Source organism: Lytechinus pictus, chromosome 10 (genome assembly GCF_037042905.1).
Source record: "Lytechinus pictus isolate F3 Inbred chromosome 10, Lp3.0, whole genome shotgun sequence".
NCBI lineage: Eukaryota > Metazoa > Echinodermata > Echinoidea > Temnopleuroida > Toxopneustidae > Lytechinus > Lytechinus pictus.
The window spans coordinates 10865458-10883462 of record NC_087254.1 but is presented as its reverse complement, the minus strand read 5'-3'; the positions used below and the strand labels follow the sequence as shown (position 1 = coordinate 10883462).

The window sequence follows — 18005 nt, the reverse complement described above, 5'->3', positions numbered from 1 at the left end:
AAAAAAATCACGTTTTCAAACAATATTTTCCTTATACAACAGAATTATATGGATTTCATAGTCGGGCAAATCCTAATTCTTTCAAAAGTATTTGTCCCCATTTACATTGTAGATAATACTGTAAGGCCCCATAGGGGCCATTTTGAATTTTACAATACAGCATTTATCTCATGCATGAAAAATGAAATGATATGTTTCGCCAGAAATCATGTGTTTAGACAATATTTCACTCGTATAGATTACAATTACATTCATTTTATTGTTTTTACTCTTGTGAAAATTAGTTTCTTTATTCGCTTTGTTCATAATACAGATAGGGCCTATGGCAGACATTTTGAATGTCAACATGCAGCATAATTACCGAAATTGCAAGGGAAATGATATGTTTCGTTAGAAATCCTTGTTGTCAGACAGTGTTACACCAATATTTCGCAGTTATTGGCATTTTAAAGTCAAACAAATTCAAAGGTTGTGAAAATTATTTGTCCCCTTTTATACATTGTACACAGTATAAGGGGTCTATGATAGCCATTTTGAATATCATAATACAGCATTTATCACATTAGATAGTATACAAATGACATATTTTTGTTAATAGTCATGTTTTCAGACAGTAGTCCACTCGCAGGTCACAATCACATGCAATAATAGTGCTCTTGTTTGAAAAAATATTTTCCCCATTCATATTCTACATAATAAAGTATACAGGGGTGATGGCGGCCAATTTGAATATCAATAAAATAAATATTTTGTCAAATATCGCTTTTCCAATTGGTATTTCACTTCTGCACAACAACTACATGCATTTTATAGCTAATGTGTTGGCAATTTTATGATTTTCATGGGTAATTTGCATATTTTGGCGGCCATATTGGATTTTGCCAATTTGCGGAAAATGCTCAAGGTTACAAGAGTGGCATCATTCAGATTCGGAATCAGCACCCTCGAATTGACAAGAAACCATAAAAAACATTGTATATCTTAAAAAACAAGGTTCGACCCCTTGTCTATGGGGCCTATCCTGGACTACAGCCTGTGTGCGTACAAGCGGTACCACTACACCATTCTGGACTGAGTTTCTAGTTCTGTACGAGTGGACATTACTAGATCTTACTACGAGTTCAGAGAGATATATTGGCGCTTCCTCGTTAAGGATAATGTGCATTGTTTTACATCTATGGTATTTCCACCTTTCCACCAATAATGAGGATTGAGGACTCGTGTCATCCTTTTTCTTTTGAAGTTTTTGTTCAACTTGTTATCATTTTTTTATTTCTGCAACAATTTTGGGCCTTACATCGTGTGGTACAGCGGAACACCCAATGAAACAGACTGAGACAGAAGCTTACAATCCAGTGGTGGATCCAGGGGGGGGGGGCACAAGCGGCCTTTGCCCCCCCCCCCCCTTTTACAAGCAAAATTAGAATTTGTAATTTAAAAATGCAGTTGAAAACAGAAGTGTGCCCCCTCTTGTAAAAGAAAAGACCTTTTTCTTTGCTTGTCAAATTTTTCATCAGAAAATGTGCCCCCCCTCCTGGATCCGCCCCTGTGAATGTCTATGGCAAAGGCATCGATTTTGATTGTGCACTGGAATCAAGAATCCATCTCGTCTATAACCAATCATTCTTGTGTGTTTTTCTTGATCATAGCCTCAAGATCCAAAGCCCGTACAGAGCTGGGTCAACAAACCTAGCGCTCATTTCACATGCTCTTCAGTCTACTTGCCAGAGAAAGATGAGTTTCTCGCTGTTGTCAATGAGAAGGTATCCTCACTTTAACTTTAATAGTTCATTTAAAACTTTAGTGAATAGACAACATGTACCAATTTTTCATTTTCTAAAATGAAAATATTATGTTTTTCAATGATGTAAACTCCAAATTCCCTGTTCCGTGGAATAAATTCTGACTGCATGCCTGTGATGATGTGCAGCTCTTGGGTGATTTTTTTTCTTGTTGGAGCACAACAACAAACCTTAAAAGAAAAAAAATTTTGATAGCAAATTATGTCACCCCTTTATTCTTAATATTTCTGATGTAAATGCCCATTGATTTGAATTTGGTTTTCCTTTTTATTATTGTAAGATTTTTGGTAACTGAATTTGTTATAGAAAAAACAAGAGATGGAGAAATGATTACAAATCTAGTCATTTTTTTAGTTAAATCATTTATTCCCACAAGATTTGCATCTTCAAATCCTGTTTTATAGAAGACGAAGAGGAGATATGATTACTGTGTACAAACTGTGCAATGGAAAATTTGGGATCTCGAGTGACACATTTTTCACACCAGCAATCCATTCAGCAACTAGAGGTCACAAGTTCAAGCTCTTCACAGGACGATCTCGGTTGGAACTTAGGAGCAAATTTTTTAGTCAAAGAGTAATTTCTGACTGGAGCAAACTGCCTACAGAAGTAGTGGAAGCAAAATCAGTGGAAATGTTTAAACATCTGTTGGATAAATTTTGGTGGGGGGAAAGATTTAAAACCTCCATTTCTCAAGCACGTAAAATCTCACAAGTTTAAACTGTCTAGATAATCGTCAATTACCAGAAGCTAAGATCGGAAAACCTACAGGAGAAGTCCTTCATTTCCGTACCTGATGTGATGTGATGTGATGTTTTATTTTTCACTTTTGATTCTTTCCATTGATTTCTTTCATGTTTTACTTCAGCAACTGTACAAGTGGTCATCCGAAAATGCCACCCCTTTCAAGGGAAAACCAAAGACACTGAAGAGCTCTGTATCCAGGGTCTTCAGCATAGAAGACGGGGGCGCCCTGCTCCTGATGAGTAACGGTTCTGTGAGATCGTTAGATGATGTCTTTGGTGGCAGCAGGGAAGTCGGTGAAGGCTGCGTTGAGAGAGACGAAGAGATCAGAGATGCATGGATATGGAGACAAGGAGTCAATGAAGATGCAGTATTGTATATTGTATGCCTGGTGCAGAAGTCACTGGTAAATTGATTCTTCTTACCAATACCTTGGAAAAGATATGTGATCTCTGGGAAATTTTTCTAATAATAATAATAATAATAGCTGGATTTATAAAGCACGACTGGTGATCCTTTCTTGTGGTAAATGGTATACACCTACATGTAAATGTTCATTGACGATGTTTAGCGTGCAAGAAAGGTTCACCAGTCGTTCTTAAAGTCGCTTTTAACTAATATGAGCAGCTTTATGCAACACCCACCGGATCTAAATCCTTGATGGTATACCGACTATTAACCTTGGTGTTACAGACTTTCTCATGAAATCAGTGTTTACTGCTTACCATTTATCTTTAAAGCCTCTATCGCAATCCATCTTTCTGTACAGAACAAGAAGCACAATATTCTCCTCATACCGGTTCGGCCAGGAGAAAAGCAAGACAAGCCAGATGATGATGTAATCAGATTACAATTTGATGGTATCACCAACGAGGAGTGCCCTCTAGAATGTGCGACATTTTTCTCTGATGAGACAAGCGCTGTACTCTATACTTTATGTGAGTATCATGACTGGGAGAAGTATTTGTATTGTATCCAGGGCCCCGTCTTACAAAGAGTTATGATTGATCTAATCAACCTCAAATATATGGAAATCCACCAATGTCATGTTTCTTTCTTCTTGAAATTTGTACAATGTCCTTTGTTAACAAAGAGAAGCACACCAAATTTTCAAGAAAAATATGAATATATGAATGTACAACATATCTAGAAAATATTCTAAAAGAAACATGTATTTTAGATGTTGACGTTGCTCGCTTTCCATGGTTATACATGTAGTTGATTTAATCAATCGTAACTCTTTGTAAGACCGGGCCCAGTTGTCAAGTACAGGGTCGGTATTCAATTAAGACTAGTAGCATTTTACTTGGCCAAACAAAATGCTTATAAATACTTTTATTCAGATCTTTATAGTGTATAATCCAGACTGAAAATAGTATGATTGTCAGATGAATTAAAATCTGACTGACAAAACATTGTAAATTTCAGGCAAATGGCAATTTGGGATAAAAGTCCTTATCATGAATTACTGCTTCGTTATTTGCAGGGGAAGGAGGCCGACTTTGCAGCTCATCAATCTCTGCATCCGATCTGAAACGATTCAAGGACTCGCGTATTCTACCATGTCATCACAGGTGTACAGTTAATGGAAGTCCGGGAAAGGTAACTTCAATACTTAACCTGTTGACTACTGAGTTCTGTAATTCAATAGGATTTGTACAGGGTTCATCCGGTTCCAGGAGGCAATGGGTTAATAGTATTCATCTTCTACAAAACTACCAAAGTTTTAATCTTTCGTTCATGGTTTGTTTAAATCTGGCTGCTAAGGACACGTATGTTAGTAATCAACCAATCGGAGGGTCAGTATATTTGCAATTTGCATCCTATCCAAGGGACTTGCCAATGAGGAACAACTACACTGGGCGGATGTATTACCTGGAATAATCAATTTGTCCCACCTTGTTTGTTTGTTTTATTTACAATATTCACATTGACAAAAATTTGTGTTACATTTGCAGATAGTAATAGATAATATGAACGAAACATAAACAATATATGTTTGAAGTGGATTCTTGCCCACATTGCATTGAACTTTCTGTCAATTGTAAAGATAACTTTCATGCTGAAATTGCTCAATAGCCGATCAAAAGTAAGTATTCTGGGGAATTCATCATCAATGCCAAAGGTACCTTTGTAGGTAGGTTTTATTTGATTGGGGGCCTAGGTCAACTTAACTGGGAACTTTTTTTCATAAATTTGGTCTTAAAGTTACACAAATTCTTATAAATTACTGGAACATGGCAATATTTGACCAAATTCTATGAGAAAAAGCTAAGATATACATGTAGGATGCTAGAGATAATCCACGAATTAGGGCCAATATCGCACAAGTAGCAGATGAGTGCAATATTGTCCCTAATGACATGACTAATACTTTTTCTAGTATTCCATGAAATAAAGCCATCCAATAAGGTTATGTAATACTGAAACCACTTCCCATGATAACAGAAATGCTTTCAGTTTGAAAAAGAAATTAACAAAAATCACTTTGATCATTGGATTGCAATTCTCACAGAGCTAGAGCTCTTTATGAGCTCTTATCAAATATTATCATATCATATTATTGCATTGCATTGCTTATTGGGTGTGTTGTCTATTTTGGATAATGAATATTGTAGAAACATTGCACTCATTTTTTTTCCATTTATACTAGTAATGTAAAATATGTTGGGCAGGTAATATGCTAAGAATATTGCATGCTGGAATAAAAAAGTTGCTAGTTAGTAGTAAGTGTAATTATTATTATTAACCATACCAAAAAATAGTGATTGAGCAAACAGTTGTGTCTGATGATTTAATTACAGGTGAGGATAGCAGCCATTGATGACAGGCATGTAGCAGTAGCTGGGTTGCAAAGCACAACAGTGAAAGAGAAATTAGAAGGTAATATCTCAAATGAAAGAGAACATGGAAGTTCAGTGATTGAGTCATGATCAGGGGCCTGTTTCATTAAACTTTATATAATGACAAATTTGCAATAAAAGTGTACATCCACTGAAATAAGTCCATTTGACTGGCTGATAGTTGATTTGTGATAGAAATTGTGCATGTGCTTTTAAAGTTGATATATTGGACTTCATATTTTTGATATATATTTCAAGTTGAAAATTTGCTTCATAGCACACTGGAAGAACAAGAGGAGGGAGGAAAAGGATGATTGTTTTTTTTCTTTCTTTTCATCTTTGTCTGTAATACATCTTTATTTTCTATTTTCTATTTGCTATCTTCCTTTCTCATATTTTTTTAATTGTTTGAACATATCTTCCTTTCTTTATTCTTTCTTTCTTTTATTTTTTTTCTTCCTCATTCGTCTTTCTTTCTTGTACTCTCAAGACATACACTTCATCCGTTCAGCTGAACAAGCTCAGCATCCCTTAGTTAATGTTGGCCAATGAATTGAAGGAATTCCATTCTAGTTGAGTATACAGAAGATTGGGATCTATATATGTGTTTCCCTTTATACTAAGTAGTTATGTATGAAAATAGTGCAAGGAGCTTTTTTCCATTTATATTCCTCATACTAAAATGCTTGCTGAGGATTGGTCAAAGGCAAATCATGTAATAAAGTGTAGTTTCCCCACCAATCATCACTTTCGTTGATATAGCGTTTTGTGATTTGCAGATCATGTGATTTATTTCCATTTACCTTGCTGTAACCAGTTATATTCTCTTTTATCTTCTTGTTCTTAGCCACTCTGTGCATATGGGAGACAGTGTATGGTACTTTACAGTGTTCACATCCGCTAAGTCTAGAGGAGGAGGATGATGATATCATTTCGTTCCTTGGTGTAGTCAGCGGACATATACTCCTATCAACTAGGAGATCTGTCATGCTACACAGGTGAATAGTAGAATGGGGGGTCCGATGTACGGACACTTAATATTTTTGAAGTCTTCTTTTTTGTCTTTGGATTACACTAAAAATATGAATTCAATGAGTTGTAATCATCTTCTATTTGGTTCTGTATAATATTTCATTTTGTACTAAAAATTGATGAAAATTTGCTTGTAAATTTTTCCAAATGACTTTCTAAAACTTGATCGTCCGGACACACAACAACTGGGTACACTTGGATATTGCCCTTCCAATCAGGGGTCTTTTAGTATACAGTGTATCTCACAAAAAAACGAAACTCGGGCAGGGTGCCGTGGCCAAGTGGTCTAAAGGCACCTGACTAGACACATGGAAGTCCAGGGTTCAACCCCTGGCCATGGCACCTATGCCCGTGAGCAAGGCATTTAATCAATATTGCTCTTTTATCCTGCATTCAAATAAATGGAAATGCTATATGCATTCTTGGTAACTAGGTGTGCACTTAAAAAAAATGACACCGAGAATTATCAATGATTTATCATAACTTTTTAATCACAAATATTATGCACATTTGACCAAGATGAGATGGTCAAGAATTAATTAAGTATTGTTTCTTAAAATAGTGATTGAATTCCGATATTTTCATTAAATGAAGACATTTTGCAGACTAGCTGTTGCGGATTTACTCAACACTCCATTAGCCATGCACAAGTTCTTTTGATAACTGTGCAATAGCTATAGAGTACCGAAGCGATGACGTCAGTTGCCATGGTGTCGTGGCGGCCTGGTTCAAAACAAATGAAACCGGAGCATGTTTCTCATAGGAGAAAATGGCTGCTAACGGAAATTCATCGCTTGCAACCTCAGAATGATGGTTATTTTTGCAATACAAATGTGTATAGACGATCGTCAGCTGCGAACCTGTTTAGAACCAGCCGGTTCATTGTCATGACAGTGACGTCCAACTTCGGTACTCTATTATCATCATCATCATTATCATTATTGTTTTCTTTGTTATCATTATCATCATTATCATAATCATTACTGTTATCATCATCATCATCATTATCACTATTATCTTTATTTTATATTATATTCCAGGTATGAGTGCTCAGATGGAACTCTAGCTGCTGCTCTGGGAAGGCTCACCGCTCCTGATCAGAAACAAGATCTACCTGTTTTGGGACTAGATTGGACTAAATCACTCGTTGACGAGACACCAGTCAAGGTAAGAAAATATGTCTCTGATATGAAATTCTAAATTTTTCCTATGTTGAAAAGCATAGCTTGTCATTTAGAATTCAATAGAGTAGAGTGTTATGGATATAGTTGTTTCATAGTTTGTTGGTACATTTTTGTGTCGACCAGGTAAAAATAAACATACATTTTGCCAGCCCCCTTGGCCCCCCCCCCCCTCTCCACAATAAAAAATCATAAAAAACAGAACAATTCTGAAGCAGGGAATGGGCTGAAAATTTCAGTATGTCATCATTACATTATTATTTGTTTGGCGTCACCTGTGCCTGGGAGGTGAAAAGCGAACTGAATCACTGTGACCCGCAGGTCTCTCCTCCCGATGTAACTGATTGGGGGAGTGCAGGTGGACCACTACATCAGGGTTTCCCCCTACTCTTATACAAATAGTTCCGTGGGTTCTTAACGTGCAAAGGTGGTGACTCTCCTCTACATGGGGCCTCTATTTAACATCCTATCCAAGGGACATTGTATATAGCTTTCTGATATCCAATCACAGAATTTGTAAGAAAAAAATAACATGGAGAGAGTGCGCTAGATATCTAAGAATTTAACATTTTATTTTTCACTGAGAATCAGCAGTCGAAAATTTTCAATGGCTACTACACTTCTGTCAGATTGGCATGTTACAATTTTAGCTTTAGCCCCGCTTTGAGCTTTTTGTTACGGTTTCTTGGTTTGGAAATAACTTGCCCCCATTCAGATTTTATTTTTTCATTGCTTCTCTGCCTCCCTTGTTAAGTCATTAATGATTTACGGACGGTTTATTTTATTTTCCAGAAATTGAAAGGAAGAAAATCAACCACCATCAGCAAAACTCCCTCCAAATCAAAGGACTGTGATCAGAAAATGACTGCATCACTCGCCAGTATCTTTGATGAATCAAAGGTGAGTATAAAATGATATTAGAAGATTGATTGATTGATTGCATTTATTCTTTTTCATTCCAAACTTTAACAAAAGTTACAATGTATAGCAAAACACAAAAAATATAATAAAGATACGTATGATGTATTAATGATGATAACAATAATGACATATATAGTAATGATCATGATAATACTAGTGATGATAATCATTATAACAAAACTAATGACGATGATGATGAGCAATAATAATGTTAACAAATATGATCGTGCTGACAATAAAAATGATAATAGAAATAGAATAATTTTAATAATGATAATAATGGTAATGTTGATTATAATAATGAGTGTTAATAATGATTATAATTTAATGAAAATGATGATGATGATGTTGGTGTTGATGTTGATGGTGGTTATGATGACGATGATGCTAATGATGATTATAATGATGTTGATGTTGATGCTGGTGATGATGATGGTGACGATGAAGATGATGATGATGGTGATTATGATGATGATGGGGATAATGATAATGATGGTGATGTTGATAATAATGATGATGAAGATGACAAGGGATGTGATGATAATGATGATTATGGTGATGATATTGATGGTGATGATGATGGTGATGATGATGATGATGGTGGTCGTGGTGGTGCTGATGTTTGTGATGATGTTTGTGTTGATGATGATGATGATAATGATGGTGGTGGTGGTGATGTTTGTGATGATGATGGTGATGATGATGATGATGGTGGTGGTGGTGGTGGTGCTGATGTTTGTGATGATGTTTGTGATGATGATGATGATGATGATGATGGTGGTGGTGGTGGTGTTTGTGATGATGATGGTGGTGAAGATGATGGTGATGATGATGATGATGGTGGTGGTGGTGGTGGTGCTGATGTTTGTGATGATGTTTGTGATGATGATGATGATGATGATGATGATGGTGGTGGTGGTGGTGTTTGTGATGATGATGGTGGTGAAGATGATGGTGATGATGATGGTGATGATGGTGGTAGTGGTGGTGTTTGTGATGATGATGGTGATGATGATGATGGTGATGATGATGATGATGATGATGGTGGTGGTGGTGGTGCTGATGTTTGTGATGATGATGATGATGATGATGATGATGGTGGTGGTGGTGGTGGTGGTGGTGGTGGTGTTTGTGATGATGATGGTGAAGATGATGGTGATGATGATGATGATGATGATGGTGGTGGTGGTGATGATCATGATGGTGGTGATAATGATGATGATGATGATAATGATGATGATTGTGTTTTGTTCTTAATCTCTCGCTCCCCCTCCCCTTCAGACGATGACTTCCAAATCTTTTACAAGTTCAGTGGAGGAGTACTTGAAAGCCTGCAGGGACATTCAACCAGACAGTACTTCACTGACACTCATTTTCAAGAATGTAGTGAAAAGAGTTGAATCCAATCCTTCATTCTGGTGCTCCGAGGCCTTACATGATGTTATTACAACCAAGGCAGTAGCAGCAAGGTGAAAGATATGTTTTGATTAAAATCATTTTTCAGGGAATAAGTTTATGGGATGTGGTGAGTCCTAGAAAGGATGAGAAAAGTAGATAGAGGTTGTAGTGAAATGGAGAGGCAAGAAAGTGGAAGGTTGAAAAGTAGGGTATTCATTTGTGAGATGAGTGTCGTCTTATAGGGATGGTCCGGGCTGAAAATGTTTATATCTCAATAAATAGAGTAAAATTCACAAAGCAAAATGCTGAAAATTTCATCAAAATCGGTTAGCAATAACGAAGTTATTGAATTTTAAAATTTATCAATATTTTGTGAAAACAGTTATATGCACATCGTCATGAATATTCATTAGATGGGCTGATGATGTCACATCCCCACTTTCCTTTTTCTTATGTTATTACATGAAATCATCATTTGTTAATTTGTTCATACATGTGTAAATGATGTGTCTCCATTATGATGAAATAAGTTGCGGCAATAAATAAGTAATGCATAATCAGTTGTCATTCCAATTGTTTTAGTTCTTGGTAGAAAAATTTGAATAAACTTTATTTCATATAATAAAATACAAAAGAACAAGTGGGGATATGACATCATCAGCCCACCTAATGAATATTCATAAAGACATGCCCAGGACTGTTTCATCGGAATAATGCAAATCTTTAAAATTCAATAACTTCGTTATTTGTTTTTCGACTTCGATCAAATTTTCAGCAATTTGCTTTGTGATTTTTACTCTATTTATTGAGATATAAATATCTCCAGACCGGACCATCCCTTTAACCCTATAGCACCTACAGATTCCTATGAATAATGGCAATTACTCACTGGAGGAAACAATAAAACTGGTAATAAGTAGGCATTGTTCCAAACAAATTGAATAGTTTTTTATAAATTTACTTTTGTTCATTACAAGTTATATTTATTTTGTAGCATAGGACCTGTTGAATAGAATGGTACATGGCAAAGTTCAATCAGATGTACGAATATTGACCTTTGACAATCGTTTGTAGAGCGAGAAGAAAAAAAACAAAAGTTCGGGTTTCAGCCGCCCCAGTCCCACGCCTTCAAAAAAATGTAAAGTATAACTGACAGAATACTAAAGTTTTCGCCAAATCTTGGATCAAATATGTCAAAAATTAATTCCAACTCACATCTAGATGTCACTCTGTGTGATATCCATCATTTTGATGAACATATAGCAACGCCCGAGCTTCTTCGGCGAAGTAAGTGGTTTTCCGAGACATGGACGCAGCCATCTTTGCTGAGATCGACTGCGCAACAGTCTGGAACTTGCTACACACCGATGCATGTCAATCGGTTTTTCTCTATTATACTCAATAGGAGCATACACTTTTCTATGCAGATCTATATAGCAGCCAACCTATACGGTATGCACACGCAATATTACCACGGTCAATCATAGACAAGAGATACTATAGCGCAAAGAAAACGTACGGGCGGTTAAGGGCGGTTTATTGTGTAATAGGAAGGGCGGTCTTGGGTGGTTCAGGTGCTATAGGGTTAAAGGGGAAGTTCACCCTGACAAAAAGTTTGTTGTCAAAATAGCAGAAAAAATTAAGACAAATTTTGCCAAAGGATTGAGAAAAATCCATTAAAGAATATAAAGAGTTATAAGAATTAATTATTTGATTTGTGACGTCATTTGCGAGCAGCTTTCCTACATATCGTATGGTAAAATATGAATGAAACGTCATTTTATCAGAAAATAGTTTTTACTGTACCGTAATTATGTTAATAGACAAATGATTTCACACCCGTTCCTAAAAAGAAAACAAAAATAAGTCATCATGAACCATTTAAAAATTGAAATAGATGCATTTTCTTTTACATAACATATGGGGCAGCTGCTTGTATATGACGTCACAAATCCAAAACTGAACATTCTAATAACTTTCTTAATCTTTAATGGATTTTCCTCAAACCTTCACCAATATTTTTCTTTATTTTTTCTGTTATTTTTACTACAAACTTTTTTTTAGGGTGAACTTCCCTTTAAAAAGGACTGTAAATTAGACAAATTTATAGGCTTGAGTAGTTGGAGAGATGTGAGAAGACTGGCTTGAGTCGACATGTGGAGTTGTCTTTGTTATGTTTACTCTTTCAATTCCTATATTCATATTTTTGTCAGTACACCTCCCTATCTTGTTGTTTTATTTCCCCATAATAATAATGAAAACAATAGCTGGATTTATGAAGCGCTTTTTGCCTGAGGATACAAAGCGCTGCTATTATTACCTTGGCTTTAGCTCGAGCTACCATCACTGGTGCTCAGTGCATGCAAGGAATGACTCCTGCCCGGTACCCATTCACACCTCTCCCCACCCCATGTACCTATTAGGTGATATTTTCATAATGCTATCTGTTTTATTTTCAGTTCCTGTCCAGAATTTGTGGCAATGCTGGCCAGGAAGCAAGAAGTGTCGTTGCTATTAGACTGCCTCCGGTGCATGAGGGATTTGCCTGAGCTCACGCTTGTACAATGTCTACAGGTCTTTTTAAGGTAAACACACACATGCCATGATGCCCCTCCCCCCTCTCTCCCCTCCCCCTCTCCCCTCCCTTCTGATCTTGGCCGACTTCTGGGGGCTGCACCAGAATTCGGCATGCACATTCTTAAGTTCTAAAGTTACCATTTTTTTCTAGTATAACAAATATTTTATAAGAATAGTTATTTCTTAATTACTAAGAATGAATATGCAAATCAATTCCTGGAAAACATATGGCGATTTCACCTAGGTTTAAAAAAAAATTCTTCGAAGGTGTTATCTTTATAAACATTTTTATAGGTTTTCACATATAAAAAGTAGTGAAGGCCACCTTTTCCCTCTATTTTTCTTTGGTTTTAGAATTCCTTAGGTATTTTTTTTAATCTTTGGTTTTTCTTGTTTTGATATTCTTTTAATGGAAATTATTGGACACAATTTAACAAACAAGTATACATGTAACCTTAAATGACTTTAGCAGACCTATTTAAAGAAAAATATAACTTTTATCAATTTCATCTTCCATTATATTTATTCACAAAGCATAAATGGGCCATTTCTAGTTAGACATTGCCTCGTAAAAAGTCCTATGGTGTCACGACGCTATTCCTGTATGTCATTAATTTAGTCTGAAGATTTGCATGGGACTACAAAGAAAAATTCATGCAATTTTAACGTTAGTTTTGTACTTTCCACAAAAATGTTGTGTTACATTGAGGGGGTTTTAAGCTCAAACCTTGTTACTAAATTATGTGTGATCAATGTCATTAGATGTATACTCATAAAAGGACAGGCCTATTCCCCCCCCCCCCCCCGAAAAAAAAGAAGAAGATAATAGTTATTTTGCTAATGATACAATTATGTTTGCGTTACAAAAAAAGTATGCCTTTTGTTTTAGAAAAATATTGTTTTCACTTTCCATTTTCATTTGTATTTTAATTATTTATTGATTTTCTTTATGTTATCTTAATAATATTCAATACTGCAATCTCAACTAGCATCATATATGATTTTTCCCCCGATAGATAGTGTAGCAGGTTTGAGAATAAAAAGTGTATTCTTTACACACTTTTTTTTACAGTATCGATGAAGACAAACTACCTTCTTGCATCGAAACAATAGAGACCGATATGAAGGATTCAGATGAACAAGAAGTAATGCATCCGGCCAGAAGGACTTGTGTGTATCCTTATCATATTTGAAAAAAATGCATCAAATACAGCTGCATGCAAAATTATCCAATCCCCATGGTATAATGAGTACCTGTATACGGGTGAATCTCCTGGGTCTACAGAAACCTGTTCGACTTAGAATATGCTATTAACATGTTTTGATTATTCTGGGCATCATCTTACAAAGAGCTTCAATTGATCCTATCAACATTAAATATATAAAAATCCATCAATGTCATAATTTTTTCCTCAGGAAAATTGCACAATGTCCTTTGTAAATAAAGATAAGCACAACAAAACTATAAATTTATGAATGGACACGTCATATCTAGAAAATATTTTGAACTAACATGCTTTTTAGATAATGACGTTGCTGGCTTACCATAGTTGTGGTTGATTGGATCAATCGCAACTCCTTGTGATACTGGGGCCTGGTGTGAAATAGTGCTTCAAGTTCGACAATTATTTGACTTTGATATGAAGGGTTGACTCTGCAGATTGTACTGTATTTACCAAATTTCAAGGCAGGAATGAAACAAACCAGCTTATTAAATTAGCATTAATCATGTTCATCCATGTGAACAGGTGTGGTCGTCAATCATCGAGCAAATTAATATCATTTTCATACATGTCTGTGATCACTGAAGCATGATTTGTAATGTGTTGATGATCATGCCTTGTTTCATTCAGGTTATTGTTTAAGGTTATTTTTTGTGTTCATTTTATGTAAGATTCATAGTATTTCAATTAGAATTACTAAATAATTGTAAATAATTGGAAAAAACATAAAATCTATAAAGCTGAAGGGCCACCACTCAAGATCACCAACATAATAATAATAATAATAATAGGCATTAATATAGGGCGTTAATATTATTACCCTGGCTTTTTTATAGCTCGAGCTGCCTTTCATCGCTCATGCATTCAAGGAATTAATCCTGCCGAGTACCCATTCACCTCACCTGGGTTGAGTGCAGCACAATGTGGGTAAATTTCTTGCTGAGGGAATTTACACCATGGCTGGGATTCGCACCCATGACCCTCTGTTGGAAATGTCATGGAAATTTTTATTCAAGAATTCTTCACATCAATCTACTCCTTATTTAACGCTCAATACACTTTTCACTATGTGACAGTTTGCTATTCTGAGTATGTGTGTGAATGTCAGTAGTGTATCTGCATGTTTTATACAATCTTCATTGTGTATATTTGTTTCATACCCAACAAGTGCTTATGCTTTTCTTTTGGTCCTTACCATGTTTCATTTAGTCTGACCTCCCGATTATCTAATGATATTATGCATATATGTACTTTGAATATGTTTGGCTAAATGAATATATCTTGAATCAGTTATTTTATTGGATTTTTGTTCAAACTCATTTTTTTTACCTCAACTGGTATGTATGTTTAGTTGGCTATACCAACGAATGATTTTACTGCATGACATTGTATTTGCTTTTCCTTAGCCTAGTTGTGTTCAGAGATGAAGTCCTATCCAAGCCCTTCACAGATAGCTTTCTTCTTGATGCCGTCAGGCATTTACAATTCAAAGAAGTAACTGTAAGTATACAAAAAAAAATTGAATTGAAAGAGGATTTCACTATTACTCTGCAATGCAATGACAAGAGGAAACTATCACTTTTCATCGGGAGGAGAGACCTGCGGGTCACAGTGATTAAGTTCGCTTTATGCCTCCCAGGCACAGGTGATGCCAAAAAATAATAACTAGCTTACCCAAAGAGTTTTGATGACCTTTTGCTTGTCAATGAGACATTTTCTTGAGAATGACCCATTTATTAATGCCATGATTTTTGTTTTTGTTATTTTTGGTTTTTTGTCTTGATATTTTTCTAGTGATGTCTTTGTTTCCTCTTTGTCTTGGTTTTACAGTCATTACTAAGGTACCTTCACTTCTTGTTGACAACCTCCTTCCCAGGAGGGGATGACTCCACCTCATCATCAGCAGTCTCCATGGATAATGTAAGTGATATGGAAATGAGGTTGTTTTCTAACTTCCAATTTCTTAAGTGAGATAACAATATGCATCTAGTCAAAATAATTTGCAAACCAACACACTGAAATATAATGCACTGTTTGGTGTGGGAAATATAAGTTTGAAAGAAGCTATGTATTGCTTGCATTGTCTTACAGAATTAACCAAGTGTTCTCATTATAAGGGCTTAGCACCACTGCACTTACCGATGCAGAGAGGATGTAAAACGGAAAAGAATCTTGTCATCCGTTGGAAAACGTTATGTACTCTTTGCATACATGTTTCTTACGCTCTATATCCATCGAGCATCCGTCAACTGTGACTTCATTGTTCACCCATTTTGTCCATTGTCTGGAGTGGATGAAAAGGGATGGAGCCACCCTGAAATTTTCCTTGTTCGCTGTATCCATTATGAATACGTTTGTATGAAAATTAAGTACAATTTAGCTATGAAAACCTGTAGATTACATCATGTTTTCTTTCATATAATTGTTGTACGAATCACACTATCGATTGTTAAGAGGAGGGGGCATGATAGATTGTGGCCGTCCTATATTTATACCTATCTATCAAATATTTTCTTGTAATTTTTAGGATTTTACCAGATCTCGTATTTTTCACCCTTTGTAAAGGTTGTAGATTGGATCGGTACACTCCTAGATGCCCACTTTGCTCAGCTGGTTCTCTTACCAGAGGTCAGGCCTCTCCTCACTAATCTTAAAGATGCAGTCAAAGACCAGGTAAATATGGTAGTCTGCCTTCTCCACTCTTGATTATCCTTGATAGTGTTTCAATCCATTGTTTATTAAAAAAATTGGGAGATGGGATGATTTATTTTTCAGAGACTAAATTTTGTTGTAACATGGTGTAAGAAGAATACTGCCTCTTATGTACCATTTCATTTCTTATTTTTGTACCATTTCATTTCTTTTTTGTTCCATTTCAGAAATATTTACTTTTATGAAACTTCTCGACCCATATTCTGAATATATTGGCAATGTAAGCTAGCGCTAAAGGCAATGTAAGCTAGCGCTAAAGGCAATGTAAGCTAGCGCTAAAGGCAATGTAAGCTAGCGCTAAAGGCAATGCAAGGAGATCATGTCTTCACTACCATGCTATTGGCAAAGTGTGCAGTACACAATGATCGCTCAAGCTCATGCCGTTGTGATGGCCCTGCTACGTCACTGGGCCAGCTGCGAAATTCATTGTGGATGAAACAGGCTCATACTAGTCTAGAATTAGAAGCATACACTAATAAACCTGTCTGTTAAGATATGTTGCCTAAAAAGATTATTTTTTTATTTCCATAAAAATATAAAAACAATTTACAACATAAGCATATCAAATCATGATAAATAAGATATATATAGGCCTACTGTACAGAGGATAAACAAATGACAAACAGAGAGAATACAAAATGCATTATAAAAATGTGATGGGCCAAAAATGTTAATCAAAAGATTAAGATTAATTCTTTTCCTAGTATATTTATACCCAAGTTTCTGTCTTGTTGTATCATTAATACATGAAAAAGTCAATGTTCAACAAGCATCTCTCTGTAAATAGATTGTTGTCAACAATGATCTACTTCGTCCAAACTGTTGATTTGTATTTGGTGTTGTCTTTTCACAGGTCCAGTTCTCGGCTGAGCTCAACATAGTCCGCAATCTCCTACATCATACGCAAGGTGCGAGAACCCACATCAAAACCACTCCATCGAATGCAACAAAGTCGTATAGCATAGAGGTCCTTAAGATGTAGTGTTAGACTGGTCTCCAGCTACACTTCACTGATAAATTGCCAATTGGTCTACACCAAGTTCGCCTACCATACTTTGTTTTCTGGTTGATCTATTGTGTCGTCGCCCCACTTGGAATGCTGCCACAAAATGTGCTGATTAGCCAACCCTTTTTCATTTTCGGCTTTTCATTTCAGGCTAATAAACATATTGGCATATGCCATGTCCATGTTTTGGCAAAACAAAACTTTAGAATAACAAATATTGAGAATTACAAGTGTATACCATCTGTAAAGTTCATCCATGCTGCTATATGCCTGTGCAAACTTTTAGAAAGTAGCAGAGAATCTTTCCCACTATTTTATACCACCACTTAATAGATGAATATCAATAGTTTCTTACAACAGTTTAACAATGCACAATTATAACAAATTTTCAAAACGAATAATAGTAAGGGTTAATTAGGGGAAGTAGTATGTCACATATCCATCTACTGTCCAAAACTGTTTAGCTGTTGTAAATTATCCAGCTTGTGTACAGTAATTACCTTAAGTTGACTATTTTCTGAGAAAACAATTTTGTTATTAAAATACAAAGGAATGTATTATAATTA

The 18005-nt window shown here is 35.8% G+C and overlaps 1 protein-coding gene across 1 annotated transcript in view; it reads left to right on the top strand.

The window, feature by feature from the left end:
• LOC129269825 (nucleolar protein 11-like) overlaps positions 1–18005 on the top strand; it is a 24618-nt gene extending 6613 nt beyond the window's left edge. The window contains exons 2-16 of the mRNA XM_064105319.1: positions 1650–1763; positions 2671–2952; positions 3316–3484; positions 4033–4148; positions 5351–5429; positions 6237–6387; positions 7462–7588; positions 8395–8502; positions 9805–9992; positions 12381–12506; positions 13571–13672; positions 15143–15221; positions 15552–15641; positions 16287–16394; positions 17287–18005. Coding sequence (XP_063961389.1) covers positions 1650–1763; positions 2671–2952; positions 3316–3484; positions 4033–4148; positions 5351–5429; positions 6237–6387; positions 7462–7588; positions 8395–8502; positions 9805–9992; positions 12381–12506; positions 13571–13672; positions 15143–15221; positions 15552–15641; positions 16287–16394; positions 17287–17415 — 1968 coding nt within the window. The 3' untranslated portion in view covers positions 17416–18005. The remainder of the gene's footprint in view (positions 1–1649; positions 1764–2670; positions 2953–3315; positions 3485–4032; positions 4149–5350; positions 5430–6236; positions 6388–7461; positions 7589–8394; positions 8503–9804; positions 9993–12380; positions 12507–13570; positions 13673–15142; positions 15222–15551; positions 15642–16286; positions 16395–17286) is intronic.